General features: G+C 36.7%; 1 protein-coding gene across 1 annotated transcript in view; it reads right to left on the bottom strand.

Moving 5' to 3' along the window:
- The window catches only part of STAG1 (stromal antigen 1), a 428,313-nt gene that overhangs the window by 270,765 nt on the left and 134,290 nt on the right, over positions 1 to 23,258 (bottom strand). The window contains exon 4 of the mRNA XM_033404083.2: positions 4,233 to 4,397. Within this exon, the coding sequence (XP_033259974.1) occupies positions 4,233 to 4,397 (165 nt within the window). The remainder of the gene's footprint in view (positions 1 to 4,232; positions 4,398 to 23,258) is intronic.

Raw genomic sequence — 23,258 nt, 5'->3', positions numbered from 1 at the left:
TATCAATTTCCCCCCAGGATTATCTGCTATATAACAGTAAAATATTTTCTAACATTAAGCCACCCTTGCATTCCTAAGATAAAACCTCTAAGTCTTAAAAATGTACTGAACTGAAATTGCCAATATTTTGAATTAGTTGACCGTTTCTACCATTTCTTTTTCTATTTAATTTCCATTTCTACTTTTATTATGCCTTTCTTCCTAATTACTTTAGTTTTCCTATTTTTCTTTCTCTAAGTTTGTACTACTTTTGCTAATAGTAATACATTTAAGACTGTATATTTATTCAAGTAGTGCTTTAGCTGGCCTCAATTTTTCACTAACATTACTTTCACTAACATTCACATTTCAACTCTGTTTATTTCCTCTTTACCACATGAATTATTTAAAAGCGCCTTTCCAGACTTGTGAGTATAATGTAGTGTAGAAGGGGAATTTATTTTGTGTGTTTCAACCTTATTGCACTGTAGTCAGAGAAAAGGGTCAAGCATTCTTTAATGAAATATTTCAAGACTTTCTTTCAGTCCTCAATATTTTACAGTTATACTATACAGGCATCCCTTAAGACATATTGCAGGTTTGGTTTCAGACCACCGCAATAGAGCAAACATTGCAATACAGAGAGTCACATGAATTTCTGGTTTCCCAGTGCATATAAAAGTTATGTTTACACTATACTATAGTCTCTTAAGTGTGCAATAACATTATGCCTAAAAAAACACTGTACATACCTTAATTAAAAAATAATGCTGTTGGAAAAATGGTGCTGATAGACTTGTTTGTCGAAGGGTTGCCACAAACCTTCAATTTGTAAAAAATGCAGCATCTGTGAAGTGCAGGAAAAAACAAAAAACACAAGGAATGCCTGTACTATTACTAGCTGTGTGATGATTTTCACTTATCTTGTTGACTCCTGAGAACGAACTCTAGATCCAAGGAAATGTGACTGTAAATTTCTACAAAACTACCTCTTCAAAAACTATGTCTCTACTATTCCCTCAGGATTCTTCCCCTGCATATTTTGGAACCCTTTTAATCCACATCAAAGTCACTCAACTGCTCTTTCATATTTACTTTTTTATTTCTCTGGGCTACATTCTAAATGAATTCCTAATGAATGCCAATTCCTCAATTCTCCCTTTGATGGCATCTAATGTAGCTTTTTATCCTCAGTAAAACCAATTTACTAAGTTTATTTCCTATTTGGTATTAGATAGAATTTCTTCTTTCATCTCTCTAGAATCTTAAATATACTTATTTCTTTTATTATTCATCCCTCCTTAGCCAATGATTTTGTGATTATCTCTGCTCATTCTACTCACTCCACTGCACAACTAGATCATATAGTGGACTTAGAAAGAACTTCCTGGTCTAAGATGATACAGGGGATTTTTACAGACCCAGTCTCCAACCAAGAAAGTAGCCATTTTAATTCAGGACCTGGTTATAAGGACTATGTCTGTCCTCTCCCTTCCTTCAGCCCATGATTTTCTAAAAGTGGGGTTTTAGTATAAGGTATTACCCAAACTAGGACCCTCTTGAGTATTAAAGGAGTCTCTACTAATAACTACATGGATGATAAGCATAAACTAGAGTCTGAAGGGTAACCTGAGATATACAATCCCCCTAATCATAAGCCTTAGCCTATGCAGCAGTTCTCAGCGGCTTTCTTCAGTCTCCTTTACAAGTATGGAGTCACGTGTTAGGCCCTGGCTTCATGTAGTTTAAGCCTAACTCTATTCCTCTACCCTTCATGAAGCACCTTTCATCTTTTTAACACACAAGAGCCAAACTCTTGGCTACAAGTGCCTGCTTCTGCTACCTTAAGCCCAATCCTGATCACCAGGTAGTTTTTCTTCTACATAAACCACAGAAACATTTAGTTTCTAAATTCATTAATGTCTATCCTCTTTTTAATATTTTATCTTTCATTACTTTATGTTTGAAGTGAAGAGGTAATAAACACTTAAATTAGTGTGCCAGCTTCAATAAAAGACCTGCAACAGAGTTTTTTAAACATGCATTCCTTTTGCTCAGCAACCACTTTCAGGAATTTATGTTACAAAGGATTCCCACGTGCACATTTCAGAGGGATATATAAGGATATTCAAAGAAGTACTATGTTTAATAGAATAACTACTCTTAAATACTCTTAAACTACTCTTAAATAACTACTCTTAAATACTCTTAAATAGTTATCTTAAATATACTTATATTCTTCTTTAACAATAAAGCAGCCCAAATGAAAACTGGTTAAATAAATCACGGCCCAGCCACATTAGGGAATAGTATATAACTATTTAAAATTATAAGGTTAATTCATGGGAAAAAATGCCTACAACAGAACGCTGAGTAAAAAAAAAATTACAGAAGTTTGTAGATTAATTTGAATATAGCTAGGAAAGAAAAACATAAAAGAATAATAAAAAATTACAGCAAAGTAGAAAATGCTTAGGGTCAACTTCAATAGAAGAATAGTGAGAAAAAGTTGAAAAAGTGACTTAAAACCAAATTATGCAAGTAGCAGTAGGCTCTGACTACTAATCTTTACCTTTCATAAAACATGAATCCAAAAGAATTTAAGCAGAGAGTAAAGTATGGAAACAGCAACAGGGAAGAGTAATGTGGATGAAGAATATAGAAGATACTGGGCAAAAAAGAAAAAACGTACACTACTCACTAGTGTGTATCAAATACAGATGACTAGATTTTGTTCATATTAAATATTGAAGATTTTGTTCATATTAAGTAAAAGTTGGAAAAATAAAGTTCTGCATGAAAAATGAAAAGCAAAATACTGAAATGCAGTTTTTAAATTTAATTTCCTTCATCTTTCTGCTTGTGTTTCCATGTAAGGGTGGGAGGCAATAAACAGAAATCAAAAATAGTATTTCTGTAGCTTGTTAACAATTTTTCTATTACAGTATAATAAAGAAACTGTCAAGCTTAATGGCTACACGTCACTTAATATATTTTAAAATTATACTTATGTAATCTAAGGTTGTCCATTGTTCTGGGTAACTGGGAATTCAGTATTTCTTTTACTATTTAGCATCATCCCACCACTCCACCTCCTTCCCTTCCCATACAAATTCCAGGATTCTTGAACACATCAATCTGGTAACATACATAAAAAGCAGTAAACACTAAACTCCCTTAAGGAATTCAAAGGGAAATACAGGTTAAAAAATAGAAGGTATTCTAATGAAAACTTGCCTGCTTTTAGGTCTAAAAATAAATCTGTTTCATCAATTACCTAAATTTCAGACTTAAATTGAAAATGAAGTATCAAAAATGAGCAGATATCAAATTAAAAGATTTAACATATAATCATCAGTAATCAAAAAATGCAAATTAAAATAATGAATTACCATCTTTGCCTATGTTGTCAAATAATTCTTAAATATAAAGTATCCAACTGCTAGCTACACTTCTGGTGAAAGCTAAACTAGTACAACTTTTGGAGAGTAAAAATGGTATTATTACCACACAGTTAAGAAATATTCTATAATAAAATAATTTTACCTCTAGTACTTTAAAATGAAAAAATGATGTGGGGAAGTAAATACAAATGATAAGTTTTAAAATAGTGGAAAAAAATGTAAAGAAACACATAATCATGGTTTATCCTTGTAATGAATTAGTAAGAAGCCAATGAATATATGCTCTTCTAAACTATTTAATGGTATTTGTTGAGTCAATGAGGAGAGAGAAAAGAGTAAGAAGGTTATAAAAGATCTCTCTCTCTCTCTCTCTCTCTCTCACACACACACACACACACACACACACACACACACACACACACACAAATAACCATAAAATATTAACTGTGGTTATTCCTAATTCACTCTTAGGAATGTTTTTTATACCTTTTCTTCTTTCAAATATTCTTCAATACACATGTTACTTATATTAAGTCAAACTTTTAAAAAAACACATACTATTAAGGCAATAAAAATTCTTAGGCAGCTCCTGTTACATGCAAGTTACTTTACTCAGCACAATGTAATCTAAACTTTGTAATCTTAAACTCACTATTAAAAAAAATGCCTTTCCTGACACCTTTTACAAAACAAGCAAAGAAAAACTTTTAAGTTAATAAAATTCTTGATTACACAATCAACAAGAGTATATAAAATGTCAATATATACACGAATAGGTTCCATGCTATTGACTGTATTGCTTTACTAATACGATAAAAACACTTAAAAAAAAAAACACTTAAAATTTACCTGCATTGCACTTTTCCCCAGTTTCACCACTTCAAATAATGTGACAGGCTCCCCTTCACCATTCTGTTGAGGATGCCCATTAGCTCTTCCACGGCCTGTTCCTCTAACTCCAGCTTCAATTCTACTCTTCTCTCCTGGAGATTTTCGAGGTTTCTTATTTGTAGACTGAATAAAAAGATGAGGAAAAGTTAAGTTAAATGCAGGCATACTTTGCTTTATGCAAGAATGATCTCAAATTATGTTTGATCTTGTGAAAGGGAAGTTAGCACTGTTATAGATAAGAGACATAATCCCAAAGGAAGCTTTACAATGTTTTCATTGATAAAAACAAAGCGCAAACAGCAAAGTACAAGTTAATTTATACAAGGCATGAAAATAAAGTCAAAAGAAAAAGATTTAATATTTTGTACAATAATGCCAATGCTGAACATTTTAACCATGCCCCAACCATGCCCCCTTCTTGACATTTTCTTCTTCCTCTCTTCCTCAATATTCTGTTTCCTCAGAAACCTTGTTCAATAAAACATTACTTAGGGCTTCCCTGGTGGCACAGTGGTTGTGAGTCCACCTGCCGATGCAGGGGACATGGGTTCGTGTCCCGGTCCGGGAAGATCCCACATGCCGCAGAGCAGCTGGGCCCGTGAGCCATGGCCGCTGAGCCTGCGCGTCCGGAGCCTGTGCTCCGCAACGGGAGAGGCCACAACAGTGAGAGGCCCGTGTACCGCAAAAATAAAAAAAAAATAAAAATAAAACATTACTTGGAAAAAGCTACATATTCAACTTCTCCCTTGACTTAAGTGCTCAAATATTTCTTATCCAGTCATGCAACAAATATATATTGAACATATTTGGAACCATTCTAGATACTAGAAATACAGCAAACATTTCCGCCTTGACAGTTTACATTCTTCAATTGACAACCCATCCCACACCCCCAATTTTTTTTAAAAAGTCAACACTAGTTATCACCTTATCTGTGTCTCACCTTTAGAGTCAAGATAGAATTGCTTGCAGTCACTGTTATTATTCCCATAAATTTCATTCATATATAAACTCATCAGGGTTGCTGCTTCACCAAGCCCACCAGTAAAAGTAATGTTGCTAAACGCAATAGACATTTTTTGAAACTCTCTCAACAGGCAATGTTATCCCCCTTGTCTTTCAGATATCTTTTCCCTCCCTATACTCCTTACCTGTCAGTTACCTTAGGTCTCTCCAGAGCATCTTCTCAATCTTTATAGTCTCTCTTGAGTGATTTACTTCACTCTCATAATAGCCTGTTTCAGTTATCAATTTACTGTTCCTCATCTCCAAATGTATTCTAGTTTGCCCCACTCTGTAAACATTTCTCTTTTGTCATATGCTGCACAGGTAGGCTTATAACCAGAGGGCCCTGGAGGAACATTACAAAGCATAACATGGAGGGGCTTTTCTCCCTGCTCACAGGACCTGCTCCCTTCATTCTGTATTCCTGTATTCTTCACAGTACTCTTTCACTCCTCTTAATAGTTAACAGCCTGACAACCATTTGTGTGTGTGGATTAATATATAATGAATTTACTGCTTATTTTTAAATAAATTATTTTTAGAACAGTGTTAGATTTACAAAAAAATGTGAAGATAGTACAAGGAATTCCCACATATATCACGTCTAATTACACCTATTATTAACACCTTACTATTTGTATTGTACATTTGTTATAATTAATGAACCAAAATTGATACATTAACAAAAGTCCATACTTAAATCAGATTTTCTTAGTTTTTGTCTAATGACCTCTTCTGTTCTAGGAGCCCATCCAGGGCACCTAGACATACTCACATCATGTCTCCTTAAGCTCCTCTTGGCTCCAAGTTTTTATACTTTCCTGGGTTTTGGTGACCTTGACAATTTTGAAGAATCTTGTACAGGGATTTTGTACTGTACAGATATTTTATACAATGTTCCTCAACTGGGGTTTGTCTGATGTTTTTCTAATGACTAGACTGGGATTATGGGTTTGGAGAGGAAGATGTGAGAGACAAAGTATCATTTTTGTCACCTCGTATCAAGTGTATATACTAACAATGTGATTTATCACTCAATGTTGACCTGTTAATCAGTTGGCTGAGGTGGTATTTGTCAGGTTTCTCCACTGTAAAGTTACTTTTCCTCTCCTTTCCAAACTGTACCCTTTGGAAGAAAGTCACTGTGTGCATCCCACCATTTAAGGGGTGGGGAGTTATGCTCCACCTCCTTGATCCACCTCCTTGAAGGTGGAGCATTTACGCATACCATTTGAAATTTTTCAGTATGAGAGATTTGTCTATTCTCACTCATTCACCCAATCATTTGTACTAACGCAGACTCATCGACATTTATTTTATATTTTTGGATTATAATTCAATACTATTTTTTTTTAAGATGTTAGGGTAGGAGTTTAGTAATTTATTTATTTATTTTTGCTGTGTTGGGTCTTCGTTTCTGTGCGAGGGCTTTCTCTAGTTGTGGCAAGCGGGGGCCACTCTTCATCCCGTTGTGCCGGCCTCACTATCGCGGCCTCTCTTGTCGCGGAGCACAGGCTCCAGACACGCAGGCTCAGTAGTTGTGGCTCACGGGCCTAGTTGCTCGGCGGCATGTGGGATTCTCCCAGACCAGGGCTCGAACCCGTGTCCCCTACATTAGCAGGCAGATTCTCAACCACTGCGCCACCAGGGAAGCCCATTCAATACTATTTTATTTTGTTGTTCAACTTGCTTCAGCTTTGGCCATTAAGAGATCTTTCAGTTGGTTCCTGTGTCCATTTGACATATTCCCATCATTGTGTGTGTTTTGCTTTTTATTTTTTTAGCACTTGGTTACTTTCTGGTAGCACATCATTCTCCAGGCTTATACTGTATATTCTCTTTTCCAGTTTTAGAATCAGGGAGTTTAGAATCCAAGGAGCCCTGGTTCCTTTTATTAGAGAATTTTACTAGAGATGAAGATCTGGGCACTAGGTTTGGCTCCTTGATACTAAGTGCCCTTGCTTCTAGGCCCTTAAGCAGACAAAACAAAGAAATGTATGTTCCATATATATACACATAACTATAGATGTTTCTGTATGCAATGATCTGTTACCTATATTAAGCTAAACATAAGCTGGAACTGGTATCTCCAACTCTAATCCATTACCACATGGATGCTTCTTCCCCTTGCTCATCGACAAACTCCCACTCCAACAATGAGAAATCTGGCTCTCCTCAGTATTCACGTAGAGCAGTATTTTAAGCCCTACCCCATGGGAAACAACTTTATGAACTAGACTGCAGTTCTTATATACACTGTGTACAATTTCTCTGACTTTAGTCTTACAGACTCATTTCCAAAGTTACCTAAGTCAGCAACTCTCTCCCCACTCCCTTCACTGCAAAAGAGATTACATTGTTACACTCTACATTCCATCCTGGTATTCCCCCTACCTTATAAATGATTTTTTTTAAACATCTGTATTAATAAAATTCACTCTTTTTCTGAAAAGTTTGGTGGGCTTTGACAAACGTATACTGTCATGTACGCACAACTATGGTATCACAGAGAAAAGTTTCACTACCTTAAAAAATACTTGTGCTTCACATCCATTCAACCCTCCCACTTCGCCTTGGCAAACACCAAATTTTTTTTAATCACCACTACAGTTTTGTCTTTTACAGAGAGTCATGTAATTGGAATCGCACAGCATATAGCGTTTTCATACTGGTATCTTTCATTTTAACAAAATGCATTTAAGATGGATCCGTGTCTTTTAGTGGTTGAACAGCTCATTTCTTTTCATCTCTAAACAATATTTCATTGTATGGATGTACCATGTTTTGTCATTCATTTACCTAACGATGGACATCTTGGCCACCATTTTTGGCAATTAGGAATAAAGCTGCATAGGCATTCACATGCAGGGTTTTGTGTGGACAAAACTTCTAAATCAGTTGTGTAAACACCTAGGATAACTGGATCATATGGTAAAACTATGTTTAGCTTTGTACAAACCTGCCAAACTGTCTTCCAAAGTGGCAACACCATTTTGCATTCTGACCAGCAGTGAATGAGAGCTTCTGCTGCTTTGCATTCTTGCCAGGAAATTGGTACTGTCAGGCTTTTAGATTTCAGCTACTCTAACAGGCATATGGTGATATCTCCTTGTTGTATTAATTTGCAATTCCTGAGCGATAAATGATTAAAGACTTTTCAATAAATAATAATTCTTCACAGTAAATTTTTCTGTTTGAATTACTGGTGAGAATTTGTCTCCTGATTAAAATCTCCATACTTGCATTATCCAATATCATGGCCTCTAGCCTCACATAGCTAACTGAGCACTTGAAATATGGCTACTCAAAACTTAGATGAGCAATGTTTTGACTATCCACAAGGTTGTGAAGATTTAGTATGAAAAACAGCATATAAAATATCTCATTCTGGGCTTCCCTGGTGGCGCAGTGGTTGACAGTCCGCCTGCTGATGCAGGGGACACGGGTTTGTGCCCCAGTCCGGGAACATCCCACATGCCGCGGAGTGGCTGGGCCCATGAGCCATGGCCGCTGAGCCTGCGCGTCCGGAGCCTGTGCTCCGCAACGGGAGAGGCCACAACAGTGAGAGGCCCGCGTACCGCAAAAAAAAAAAAAAATCTCATTCGTATATTGATTACATGATGAAATTATAATATTTTACGTATACTAGGTTAAATAAATTATATTATTAAAGTTAATTTCACCCACTTCTTATAATCTACTAGAAAATATTAAATTACAGATGTAGCTCAAGTCACATTTGTTAGACAATGCCATTCTATTCTAATACTATAACCACAGTAATCCTTATATTACAAATTTACTCCAACACTTATTTTCTTCTTTCTTTGATCTCTAATCTCCAATGACTCTCATAACCATCAAGTTAAAGTTCAAAGTCCTCAGCACAGCAAGTAATGCTATCAATTATTACCTGTTCGGTCATCTACCACACCAGCTCCCTATTTATAGGCTACTATCTTCCCATACTGACCAATTTAAAATTGCTTGAAAATATCATTATTTCATGCATTCATCCTGTTTAGCTGATAGATCCTGGCTCTTCCTAACAAGTCTTGTTTCTGTGCTCACTCTTTGGAAAAACAGGTGTCTTCCCTATGGCAGGTATGTGCATGAGCACTTGTGTGTGCATATGAAGAGGGGAGGGGGGAATGTTATTTTTCTTTATTGAGTAACACATTCCCATGGCTAAAAATTCAAAAGGTAATTAAAGTTACACAATGAAAACTTGCCCACTCTTACTCTCAAGCCTTAGGAAAGAAGATTGGTTCTTTCAACCAAAATTATTCATTCCTATGTGTCATTCCAGAGACATTTAAACATATTTAAAAAATACACATGACAAAAATTAAAGAAGACGTAGATAAAGAGAAACCCATCCCATGTTCATAGGTTGGAAGACTTAATATCATTAAGATATTAATACTACCTAAAGTGATCTTTCTACAGATTCATTGCAGTCTCTATCAAAATGCATACGACCATTTCTGCAGAAACAGAAAAATCCATTCTGTAATTCATAAGGAATCTCAAAGGACTCCAAGTAGCCAAAATAATCTTGAAAAAAGAACAACATTGAAGGACTCACACATCCTGATTCCAAATCTTACTACAAAGCTAGAGTAATCAAAACAGTGTGGTACTGGTATAAAGATACACAGACCACTTCTGGGAAGATGGCGGAAGAGTACGACGCAGAGATCACCTTCCTCCCCACAGATACACCAGAAATACATCTACGCGTGGAACAACTCCTACGGAGCACCTACTGAACGCTGGCAGAAGACCTCAGACCTCCCAAAAGGCAAGGAACCCCCCACGTACCTGGTTAGGGCAAAAGAAAAAACTAAACAGAGACAAAAGGATAGGGACGGGTCCTGCACCAGCGGGAGAGAGCTGTGAAGGAGGAAAAGTGTCCACACACTAGGAAGCCCCTTCGCGGGTGGAGACTTCGGGAGGCGGAGTGGGGGAGCTTGGGAGCTGCGGAGGAGAGCACAGCAACAGGGGTGCGGAGGGCAAAGCGGACAGATTCCAGCGCAGAGGATCGGGCCGACCGGAACTCACCAGCCGAGAGGCCTTTCTGCTCGCCCGCCGGGGCGGGCGGGACTGGGAGCTGAGGCTCCGGCTTTTGTCGGAGCGCCGGGAGAGGACTGAGGTTGGCGGCGTAAACACAGCCTGCAGGGCGTTGGTGCTCCGCGGCTGGCCGGGAGAGAGTCCGGGGAGGGGTCTGGACCTGCCGAAGAGGCAAGAGACTTTTGCGTCCCTCTTTGTTTCCTGGTGCACGAGGAGAGGGGATTAAGAACGCTGCTTGAGAGAGCTCCAGGGACGGGCGCGAGCCGCGGCTAAGAGTGCGGAGCCCAGGGACGGACATGGGACGCTAGGGCCGCTGCTGCCGCCGCCAGGAGGCCTGTGTGCGAACACAGGTCACTAGCCACACGCCCTTCCGGGGAGCCTGTGCAGCCCGACACTGCCAGGGTCCCGGGATCCAGGGACGGCTCCCCTGGGAGAACGCACGGCGCGCCTCAGGCTGCAACGTCACGCCGGCCTCTGCCGCTGCAGGCCCGCCCCGCACTCCGTGACCCTCCCTACCCCCCGGCCTGGGTGAGCCAGAGCCTCCGAATCAGCGGCTCCTTTAACCCCGTCCTGTCTGAGCAAAGAACAGACGCCCTCCGGCGACCTACACGCACAGGCGGGGCCAAATCCAAAGCTGAGCCCCTGGGAACTGTGAGAGCAAAGAAGAGAAAGGGAAATCTCTCCCAGCAGCCTCAGAAGCAGCGGATTAAAGCTCCACAATCAACTTGATATACCCTGCATCTGTGGAATACCTGAATAGACAACGAATCATCCCAAATTAAGGAGCCCTGTGGATGAAAGGCTCTTGGTGCTGCAGCCAGGAGTCAGTGCTGTGCCTCTGAGGTGGGAGAGCCAACTTCAGGACACTGGTCCACAAGAGGCCTCCCAGCTGCACATAATATCAAACAGCAAAAATCTCCGAGAGGCCAGCACCCAGCTTCACTCAACGACCAGCAAGCTACAGTGCTGGACATCCTATGCCAAACAACTAGCAAGACAGGAACACAACCCCACCCATTAGCAGAGAGGCTGCCCAAAATCATAATAAGTCTACAGACACCCCAAAACACACCACCAGACGTGGACCTGCCCACCAGAAAGACAAGATCCAGCCTCATCCACCAGAACACAGGCACTAGTACCCTCCACTAGGAAGCCGACACAACCCACTGAACCCACCTCAGCCACTGGGGACAGACACAAAAAACAACAGGAACTACGAACCTTCAGCCTGCAAAAAAGGAGACCACAAACACAGTAAGATAAGCAAAATGAAAAGACAGAAAAACACACAGCAGATGAAGGAGCAAGATAAAAACCCACCAGACCTAACAAATGAAGAGGATATAGGCAGTCTACCTGAAAAAGAATTCAGAATAATGATAGTAAGGTTGATCCGAAATCTTGGAGATAGAATGGACAATAGAATGGACAAAATGCAAGAATCAGTTAACAAGGACCTAGAAGAACTAAAGATGAAACAAGCAACGATGAACAACACAATAAATGAAATTAAAAGTACTCTAGATGGGATCAATAGCAGAATAACTGAGGCAGAAGAACGGATAAGTGACCTGGAAGATAAAATAGTGGAAATAACTACTGCAGAGCAGAATAAAGAAAAAAGAATGAAAAGAACTGAGGACAGTCTCAGAGACCTCTGGGACAACATTAAACGCACCAACATTCGAATTATAGGGGTTCCAGAAGAAGAAGAGAAAAAGAAAGGGACTGAGAAAATATTTGAAGAGATTATAGTTGAAAACTTCCCTAATATGGGAAAGGAAATAGTTCATCAAGTCCAGGAAGCACAGAGAGTCCCATACAGGATAAATCCAAGGAGAAATACGCCAAGACACATATTAATCAAACTGTCAAAAATTAAATACAAAGAAAACATATTAAAAGCAGCAAGGGAAAAACAACAAATAACACACAAGGGAATCCCCATAAGGTTAACAGCTGATCTTTCAGCAGAAACTCTGCAAGCCAGAAGGGAGTGGCAGGACATATTGAAAGTGTTGAAGGAGAAAAACCTGCAACCAAGATTACTCTACCCAGCAAGGATCTCATTCAGATTTGATGGAGAAATTAAAACCTTTACAGACAAGCAAAAGCTGAGAGAGTTCAGCACCACCAAACCAGCTCTACAACAACTGCTAAAGGAACTTCTCTAGGCAAGAAACACAAAAGAAGGAAAAGACCTACAATAACAAACCCCAAACAATTAAGAAAATGGGAATGGGAACACACATATCGATAATTACCTTAAATGTAAATGGACTAAATGCTCCCACCAAAAGACACAGATTGGCTGAATGGATACAAAAACAAGACCCATATATTTGCTGTCTACAAGAGACCCACTTCAGACCTAGAGACACATACAGACTGAAAGTAAGGGGATGGAAAAAGGTATTTCATGCAAATGGAAACCAAAAGAAAGCTGGAGTAGCAATTCTCATATAAGTTATATATATATATATATATGTAGTTTGCTTGAGTGCAGTGTTCTTTGTTTTCTGTACTGAATTCATTAGCATGGGTCGGTATAAAATTTAGCATAGGTCAATATGTAATTTGTAAACTAATAAGGTCTTAAAAGTGAGGAATTAAGTCTTTTAAATTTAATTATTTATTGTAAAGAGCAGAATAGCATACATAAACAGGTGCCTAAGGAAAACTTGTATTCTAATATGGAAATCTCATGAACACCTTTTTTTTTTCTTCTAACGGTATGATAGTAGGCCATTTGATTATTTTTATGGCTTTAACTTTACAACAATGAAATATTCGTAAATTTTAAAAAGTATTATTCTTTATTTGATGCGGGTGGGATACTGGAGAAATGAAAGGTCAAACATCTATTGAGGAATCCATACTTGTCTATATATTGTGTACTTTTATTTCAAGAACTGATTTAAAATTCCTAAAAGGATGCTATAATAAGTTATTATGCCATTTTACAGACTGAATTAAGTGAATTTCAGGGAGGTATGAAACTTGCCTAAGGCTATCCAGCTACCAAGCGGTAGAAGTGAGAATTAAATCCAGGTATACCTATAAAAAAAAATAAAAAAAATAAAAAATAAAAAAAAGAAGGCGAGGGCAGCACCAGGGTATGGGGTTGTTAGTTTTATAGGGGTGAGTAATTTCATACGCTGATGAGTGGGAGGAGTATTCCAGCTATTTTGGGGAAGGGGTGGGGATTTCCAGGAATTGAGCCACCGCCCACTTTTTGACCTTTATGGTCATCCTTGGAACTGTCGTGGCACCTGTGGGTGTGTCGCTTAGCTTGCTGATGTGTTACAATGAGTGTATACTGAGGCTCAAGGTCTAGTGGAAGTAGACTCGTCCGCCATCTTGGACCTATTTTGTTCTAATCAGTTTATGTTGTGTCCTCGGGCTATGTAATTCTTTTAAAGGTTGTGCCCTGCCCCCTTTCCTCCTGTTTCATATTGAATATATAATATTTACCAGAGTATGTTTTAATAATTAATACATGATATATTGTATAATTAATTTATATATCATATATATAATGATATCTATAGGTATTTGTTCTAATAAGTCATTAAAAATAAATGAATATTCAAAAAAAAAAAAAAAAAAAAGATACACAGACCAATGAAACAGAATAGAGAGCCCAGAAATAAACCCTCACATGTATGATTAAATAATTTTTGACAAGGGTACCAAGACCATTCAATGGGGAAAGAGTAAAAATGAAACCCACAGAATGAGAGAAAATATCTGTAAATCATATATCTGATAAGATATTAATATCCAGAATACAAAGAGAACTAAAACACAACAACAAAACAACCTGATTCAAAAATGGTCAAAGAGGACTTCCCTGGTGGCACAGTGGTTAAGAATCCGCCTGCCAACGCAGGGGACATGGGTTTGATCCCAGGCCCGGGAAGATCCTACATGCCATGGGGCAACTAAGCCTGTGTGCCACATCTACTGAGACCATGCACCACAACTACTGAATCTCATGCACCCTAGAGCTCACGCGCTGCAACTACTGAAGCCCGCGTGCCTAGAGCCCATACTCTGCAACAAGAGAAACCACCGCAATGAGAAGCCCACACACCACAACAGAGAGTAGCCCCCACTCACCGCAACTAGAGAAAGCCCGCACACAGCAACGAAGACCCAACGCAGCCAAAAATAAACTTTTTTTAAAAAATGGGCAAAGGACTTGAATAGACATTTCTACCAAGAAGATATGCAAATGGCCAATAAGCATGTGAAAAGATGCTAAACATCTAATAATTAGGAGAAATGCAAATCAAAACTACGAGATGCCATCTCACACCTATTAGGATGGCTACTATCAAAAAAAAAGAGTAAAGTCTAGGCAAGGTTGTGAAGAAACTGGAACTCTTATGCACTGTTGATAGGAATGTAAATGGTACAGCTGTTGTATAAAACAGTATGGCAGTTCCTCAAAAATTAAAAATAGAATTAATCATATGACCACCAATAACACATCTAGGTATGTACCCAAAAGAATTGAAAGCAGGATCTCAAGGTTATTTGTACACCCTTATTCACAGCAACACCGTTCACAATAGCTAAAACTTGGTAGTAACCCAAGTGTCCATCGGTGGATGAATGGATAAGCAAATGTGGAATATAGATACAATGGAATATCATTTAGCCTTAAAAAGGAAGGAAATTCTGGGATCTCAAGAACATTATGCTAGGTGAAATAAGGTAGTCACAAAAAAGACAAACACTGTATGATTCCACTTACATAAAGTACTTAGTCAAAATCATAAGGGACAGAAACTAGAATGGTGATTGCCAGGGGCTGTGGGGAGTGGAGAATGAGTAGTTACTGTTTAATGCGTGTACAGTTTCAGTTTTAAAGATGAAGAAAGTTATGGAGATGGGTGGTGGTGAGGACTGCATATGAATATATTTAATGCCATTGAACTGTACACTTAAAAACGTAACTTGGTAAATCACACGTGTATTTCACCGAATTAAAAAAATTTTTTGAAAAAAAATGCACATATATTTCCATGTATATATTATATTTTATGTTATGTATGCACAGTTATGCACCATTCTATTTTCACTATCAACATATTTTATACTTAATCTATAGCGAAGACCTACAGAATGTCTTGACTTTTCCGAAAGCTGCAGTGTTCCATTACATAAATATACATTAACTTATTTAGCCATTAACCTATTGATAAACATTTATTTTGTTTTGGATCATTTACTATTACAAATAATGCTGCAACAAGTAAGCTTGTGCACATGTAGGAATGTTTGCATGTGTCATAGACACATACATCATTACACATATTTAGTACATATATAGCAAGAACTAAACTCCATGAATAAAGAGAAAATAAACCATAATTCTCAATCCTGGGAGCCTATTAGCACTGGTTATAAAGGGTGAATAAGAAGGTAAAAAAATCCACTTGATCTTATCTAGGGTCTAACTGTATTTTATCCCATTATCCAAGAATGATTTTTCCTATTACAGACCTATACAGTAATATACAGTAAAGATGCCGAAAGATAAACCAAAAAGCTGATGTTCAGAAAAACTGTGCCCAATAAAAAGAGTAAGGAAGAGGAAAGGTCACAGCATAACAGAATATATGCAATCTTTAGCTTACACCCAAGGGACACAATTTTTCAGTCCTGATAATAATAATTCTCTCAGAAAACAGGTATACTTATTCCATTAAATAAAATAACACATTTGTATAGAGATTGGGGGCAGTGCTGTAAGGGGGATTTGAAAACTAAGAACTGTGACAGTTATTTCAAAGGGTAAAAATATATACATTACTCTTTAGTTACTTGTGACTTTCCAGGCTCCCTTCGCTACACTTTTTGTGCTACAAAGGTCAGGACACCTGTAGATGTAGTCTCCTTCCTGGACAAAGGAACCATGGTGCTCTCAAATGAAAGAAAAGGGTGATGTTCTGTATCAAACTTGCTTGTTGGACCAGTTTTGAGTTTGTGCCACCTTAAGAACTGAGTCATAGTGACCAGTGTGAAATACTAACTCATTTGTGGTTTTGATTTGCATTTCTGTAACAATTAGCAATGTTGAACATCTTTTCATGTGCCTGTTGGCCATCTGTATGTCTTCTTTGGAAAAATATCCATTCAAGTCTTCTGTCCATTTTTTTGATTGAGCTGTTTGTTTTTACAATATTGAGTTGTATGAGCTGTTTGTATATTTTGGGTATTAACCCCCTGTTGGTCACATCATTCGCAAATATTTTCTCCTGTTCCTAGGTTGTCTTTTCATTTTGTTGATGGTTTCCTTCCCCGTGCAAAAGCTTTTAAGTTTGATTAGGCCCCACTTGTTTATCTTTCCTTTTATTTCTTTTGCCTTGGGGGACTGATCTAAGAAAACATTGTTACAATTTATGTCTGAGAATGTTTTGCCTGTGTTCTCTTCTAGGAGATTTATGGTGTCATGTCTTATATTTAGGTCTTTAAAACAGTTTTTAGTTTATTCTTGCACACAGTGTAAGAGTATCCTAATTTCATTGATTTACATAGTTGTCCAGCTTTCCCAACACCACTTGTTGAAGAGGTGGTGTTTATCTTTTTTCCGTTGTATATTCTTGCCTCCTTTGTCATAGATTCCTTGACCATAAGCATGTGGATTTATTTTTGGGTTCTCTATTCTGTTCCATTGATCTATAATGCCAGTTTTTGTGCCAATACCACACTGTTTTGGTTACTGTAGCTTTGTAGTATAGTCTGAAGTCTGAAAGGGTTATGCCTCCAGCTTTGTTCTTTTTCCTCAGGACTGCTTTGGCGATTCTGGGCCTTTTGTGGTTCCATATAAATTTCAGGACTATTTGTTCTAGTTCTATGAAAATGTTATGGGCATTTTGATACGGATTACATTAAATCTGTAGATTGCTTTGGGTAGTATGGACATTTTAACAGTATTAATTCTTCCAATCTAAAAGCATGGATACCTTTCAATTTCTTTGAATCATCTTCAATTTCTTTCATCAATGTCTTATTGTTTTCAGCATATAGGTCTTTCAACTCCTTGGTTAAGTTTACTCCTAGGTATTTTTTGACACAATTTTAAATGGGAGTGTTTTTTTACTTTCTCTTCCTGACATTTCATTCTTAGTGTAAAGAAATGCAACACAATACCTCACACTGGTCAAAATGGCTATCATCAAAAAGTCTAGAAATAATAAATGCTGGAGAGGATCTAGAGAAAAGAGAATGCTCCTACACTGTTGATGGGAATGTAAATCAGTACAGCCACCATGGAAAACAGTATGGAGGTTCCTTAAGAAAATTAAAAATACAGCTACCATATGATCCAGCAATCCCACTCCTGGGTATATATCCAGAAAAAATGAAAACTCCAATTCGAAAAGATACGTGCACCCCAATGTTCACAGCAGCGCTATTTACAATACCCAAGACATGCAAACAACACAAGTATCCATCAACAGTCAGACTGGCTTAAGAAGACGTAATATACATATACAATGGAATATTACTTAGCCATACAAAGAATGAAATACTGAAATTTGCAGCAACATGGATGGACCCAAAGAATATTAAATTTAGTGAAATAAGTCAAACAAGAAAAATATTATATGATATCACTTCTATGTGGAATCTAAAAAATAATACAAATGCATCAATATACAAAACAGAAACAGACTCACAGACATAGAAAACAAACATGGTTACCAAAGGGGAAAGGGAGGGGGGAAGGGATAAATTAGGAGTATGGAATTAACAGATACAAACTACTAAAACAGATAAACAACAAGGATTTACTGCACAGCACAAGGAACTATATTTAATATCTTATAATAACCTATAATGGAAAATAATCTGAAATATATAATCTGAATCTCTTTGCTGTACACCTGAAACTAACACAATAGTGTACATCAACTATGCTCCAATTTAAATAAATTAATAGCAAAAAAAAAAAAAAAAACCAGAAAAACTGAGCCTTTGTCTTAATTGGTAGGTTACTAATGCCTTAGTAACCTAGCCAGTAACCCAGTTCCTCTGGAGCTAGAGTTCTGTCCATTATCAGTTTGTCTCAGGGACAACTAGCTCTAGCCCAGATGTAGCTCAGCACAGATCTTTGCATGCTCACTCATCCTAGAGATATAGTCTCCCTGGTAGAACATGATCAGCTTACTCCATCTACCCCAACTACTACCTGCCTAGGAAATCTTTCCTCCACTAACAGAAAGCGGATCTCTTCCCTAATATGTGCCTCAACTTAGGAAGACAATAATACAGACTCCTATAAAGTGAGGCCTAAAGAAAGGAACTTGGGAAATGTAAAAGGGACTGATGTACAAGACATTGTGAAATAAAAATTCATGAGATTCGGAATCTCATTACATATAGGAGAGACGGGGAAGGGACTTGGGATGAGGAAATTAAATAGTGACTCACATTTTAATTCTAGATTCCTGGAAAAATTATGGTATCTTTTAGCAAAATTAAGGAAGTCAGAAGTAAACTCTAGTTAAATGAAAAATTTTCAAAATAAAACAAGCTAATTGACAGAGAAGAGGAGATACAAGTCCAACTGATAAATATATTTCCAAAAGGGATCATAAAAGTATGTAGGTTTAAGCCACAAAAATTATTTTGAGAAGAGATTTCTATTTCTTAGAAAAATAAAAATAGAAAAAGTGGTATGGAAAATGACCAACAGACAATTCGGAACACAAATGACCAATATTTCAGAACATACTGATGAAATGTTACAGTACTTAAAAATTAGAAAATATTTAACAATCAGTGTACTCAATTCAACTTACTATAAAACAGGTAATGCCATATATTTTGCTGCGTAAAAGGCAACGCTACACATCAAAAACTTTCAAAACATATGGCATATCTTTTGAGTAATCAATTCTACTTTTAAGAATTTAGGATAAAAAGTATCTATGGCTCTAGAGCAAAATTTATTTTTGAGATATAAGTTTATGTCAGCATGGTTTAAATCAGTGAAGAATTTTTAACATAAATGTTCAACAATGGAGACTATTTAAATAAATAATTTCACACAGAATACTATGTAGCCATTAAAATTATGTAAAATATATAAATGATATCATGAAAATCATGATTATAAACAAAAGTACCAAGTAATTTAGAATATCCAATTTTTATAAATTCACCTGTTAACCTCTCCTTCTGATACTCATTGTTAATATTTTGTTGTGTATGCTATCCTCCATCTTCTATGTGTATGAATACACAGACATAAAAGTAAAAATTGTACCTCTTTTTATTTACCCTTCTTACTCAGCCTACATAAATATGAAAGTTAAATAATGCTAAGAATATAAGTGCTGGTTCTCACTTAAATAGAATAAAGAGAACAAAACCCTTAATGAAACATTAAACGAGAGACTAAAGATGGGTTAGCTTACAGATGTGCTGATTTGCATGGCAACTAAATGCAACATGAAATCCTGGACTGGATTCTAAACCAAGGGAAAAAAATATTTTTTCTTTTGCTTAGGGCATTATTAGGACATTAGGCAAAATCTGAATGAAGTATATGTACATAAGGTCAGTATTATATCAATATTATTTTCCTGATTTTCAAACATGTACTGTTGTTGTGTAGAATATCTTTGATTTTATGAAAATGCATACTAAAGCATTAAGAGTAAAGTGGCTTCGTGTCTGCAACTTTCAAAAATAATAATTGGTATCAAATATAAATTTTTATATATAAATATATATTTACATTTATGTGTCTGTGTATACATAGACAGAAAAAAATATGATAAAGCAAATGTAGTAACATGCTAACATTTGGACAATCTGCATGAAGAATCTGCATAGGAATTCTTTGCAGAATTCTTGGAATTCTTCTGTGTATGAAATTATTTCAAAATAAAAAGAATTTTAAACACTTGAGGGTAAAAAGAGTGATGATTTAACAAAATTAAACACCATTCATTCATTCAATAAACGCTTACTGAAAGTTGAACACTACTATACAGCAGTAAACAAACCAGATAAAAATCCCTGCCTTCATGCAGCTTACCTTCTAGTAGGGGGAGACAGACAAAAAGCAAATAAGTAAAGGTATACTACGTTAGATGGCAATAAGTACTATAGAGAAAGGGGAAAACACACACACACACACACACACACACACACACACACACACACACAGAGGAAGGGGACAGTAAGTCCCTTTGGGTAGGAGGGAAGATACGCAATTCTAGATACCATCCACAGGGAGGCCCCAGTGAGAAGATGACACAGGGCCCTGAGACAAGGAGCACACCTCGTAAGTTTCAGCAAAGGCACATGATGGTGGCTGAATCCAGTGTTGTAGTAAAAAATGACTGATGCAATTTGCAAATCAATTAGACAGGATGTGTTGATAGTCTAGATATAGGCTGAGAAAGAAAGACTCAAAGATGACTACAAGATTTATAGCTGAGCAGCCAGAAGCACGAAGCTGCCATTATGGAAAAGGGGTGAGCAGGGGATAGGAAGCTTGAAAGTTTGGGTATTTTTAACATCCTGGGCCCATTAAATATCTAAATGAAGATTCTCAATGGGCACTGAATATGAGTCTGGAGTCCAGGGGTAAAGTCCAAGCTGGAGACAAAATCTGGGTGACATAAGCTTAGAGATGGTGTTTAAAGTCATGAGATTGGACATCACCAAGGGAGTACTGTGTAGACAGAGAAATAATGTCCATTATTTGCTAATACAATCACAGGGGTAGAATAAACATGATACTATATAGTGTTTGTTTAGAGATCAATAATCATTTGGATAGAGAGCCACAATAATAACAAATATGAATTAGGACATCTGCAAAATAAGAGTGGTTTAATAAGAAACAAACCTCTCTGAAGTAACAGTATACTGAAAAGAAATACCAAAGATGAGATGTCTCCTAAGAATTTAGAAATAGAGAAAATAATACTGTGCAAAACAGAGGTCCTTATATTATTTGTTTTCATTTGACTGAGTAAATTAATAAAACCAGAGATCCATGAAGTCCTCTTAACAAGTATGAACAATATTAAAATAGCTAAACAAAGAGTGTATCAGTCAAAACTTAGAATTGTTCAAAATGGAGCCAGTCAATAGAAAATGTCCAAGCAATCTTCAGAACAGGTACTGTGGAATAACTCAAATATGATCATTCTAACAATTATACCTCTCAATTTTAATTAACAGCTTGGCATTTTGGCATTCTTGAGGAAAAGAGTTTGGGAGGTAGGTTATCAATTGAAATCCTAGCTTTGCTACTTATGCAATGTTGTGACCTTATGCAAAATACCACTTTCTATTTTTGTTTTCTACTTTGTAAACTGCATATAAGACCTATTTCCTAGTATTGGTGTGAAGATTAAATGACATAAAAAGCTTCAGCTCAGTACGAACCCCAGAGCAGAAACTCAGGAAGTTCTGTTGTTTCCAAGATCAAGAAATAGGTCTGAGTCAGTTGGAAGTATAGCTAGCCATGTGAACTAATGAGTGTGAAAATATAGACTAAAGTCTAATACAAGTCTCTAGAATGCTACTATCCTATGCAGGCTGACATTTTTTCAATAAACATGGGATGAACATGTACTATTTACCTGCTAGATTATGTAGTAGCAATTTCACTAAAAATAAAATCTAATTTCTAACCAGAAAAGAGCTAAGCGTTTGGATACACAGACTCCTTTGCATCAGGAAAGCAAAATATTACAAAGATACAGCTGTAGACAAGTCAAAATTAAATAGATTATAAAAAATAATACAATAGCCTGCTGAAGGGGTGATAAATTCTCTTTAAGGGAAAAAAAAAGGTTTTCTTCAAGAAGACAGCACTTAATCTGAATCTTCAAGTGAAGAATTTTAATTGGAGGGGAACAAATTCAAGTAAGCAATCATGTAGGCAGTTTATTTTACAACCTTCAAGCAACTTTAGTCTTATTTCCAATTTGGTACCTATAAACTATGAATCCTAGAGAAAGCAATGCAACTCACCTATAGTCTTAGAAAAATCACATACTAGCAAGGGGAACTAAAATAGTCTTCAGCTTCTAAGTACAAGACTTTTTCACTTTTCCCAAAATGTTTTTTAAGGAACACTGTACCACCAAATACTTCTAAAAATTAAGAAGGATTATAAAGAGTGACTATATGTCTTTTCCTCCACTATTTTTCTCCCTTTAAATAAAGGTGGAGGATAAAAGCAAGTGTAGAGAAAACTGTAGAAGTCATCCTTCTATCCGTTTTGTTGTTGTTGTTAGATTGTCCTGGAAAAGTAAAAGTTACGGAGTTTCACTGAAGCTAATTGAAGACTGTGGCAAACAGATAAATACTGATAGAACAGCAATAACATAAAAAAAAATTTTAAGTCACTACAAAGGACATACATATATAAGAACTGGTTAAATAACATAACCATCAATTGCAATAAGTAGATCATGATTCAAACTACAAACTGTATTTTTTAAAAGATAATATTTATGAAATGATTATAAACTTTAAATGTGTTAATCAGTGATGTTACTAAAATACTGTTATCTTGCATTATGATAATGATATTGGAGTGATGTTTAAAAAAGAGAGAAAGCAAGCCCTTATCTTTTAGGATATATTCTGAAATATTTAAAGATGGAATTATGTCTAGAATGACCTTCAAAATAACATGGGAAAGAAAGACTGGCCATGACTTGGTAACTGCTAGGTAAGAGTTATATGGAGGGTTTATTATACTATCATGCCTCCTAGAGAAGGAGGCTAAAATTTTTCATAATAAATTTTATAAAATAAAATTTTAAAACTATGAATAGCAAATCCCACCATAAAGGTGAGTGTAACATAGTACAAGCCTTAACCCAATGACACATTGATACTACTGTCTCT

Source organism: Orcinus orca, chromosome 5 (genome assembly GCF_937001465.1).
Source record: "Orcinus orca chromosome 5, mOrcOrc1.1, whole genome shotgun sequence".
Classification (NCBI taxonomy): domain Eukaryota; kingdom Metazoa; phylum Chordata; class Mammalia; order Artiodactyla; family Delphinidae; genus Orcinus; species Orcinus orca.
This window is presented reverse-complemented; position numbering and strand designations above follow the sequence as displayed.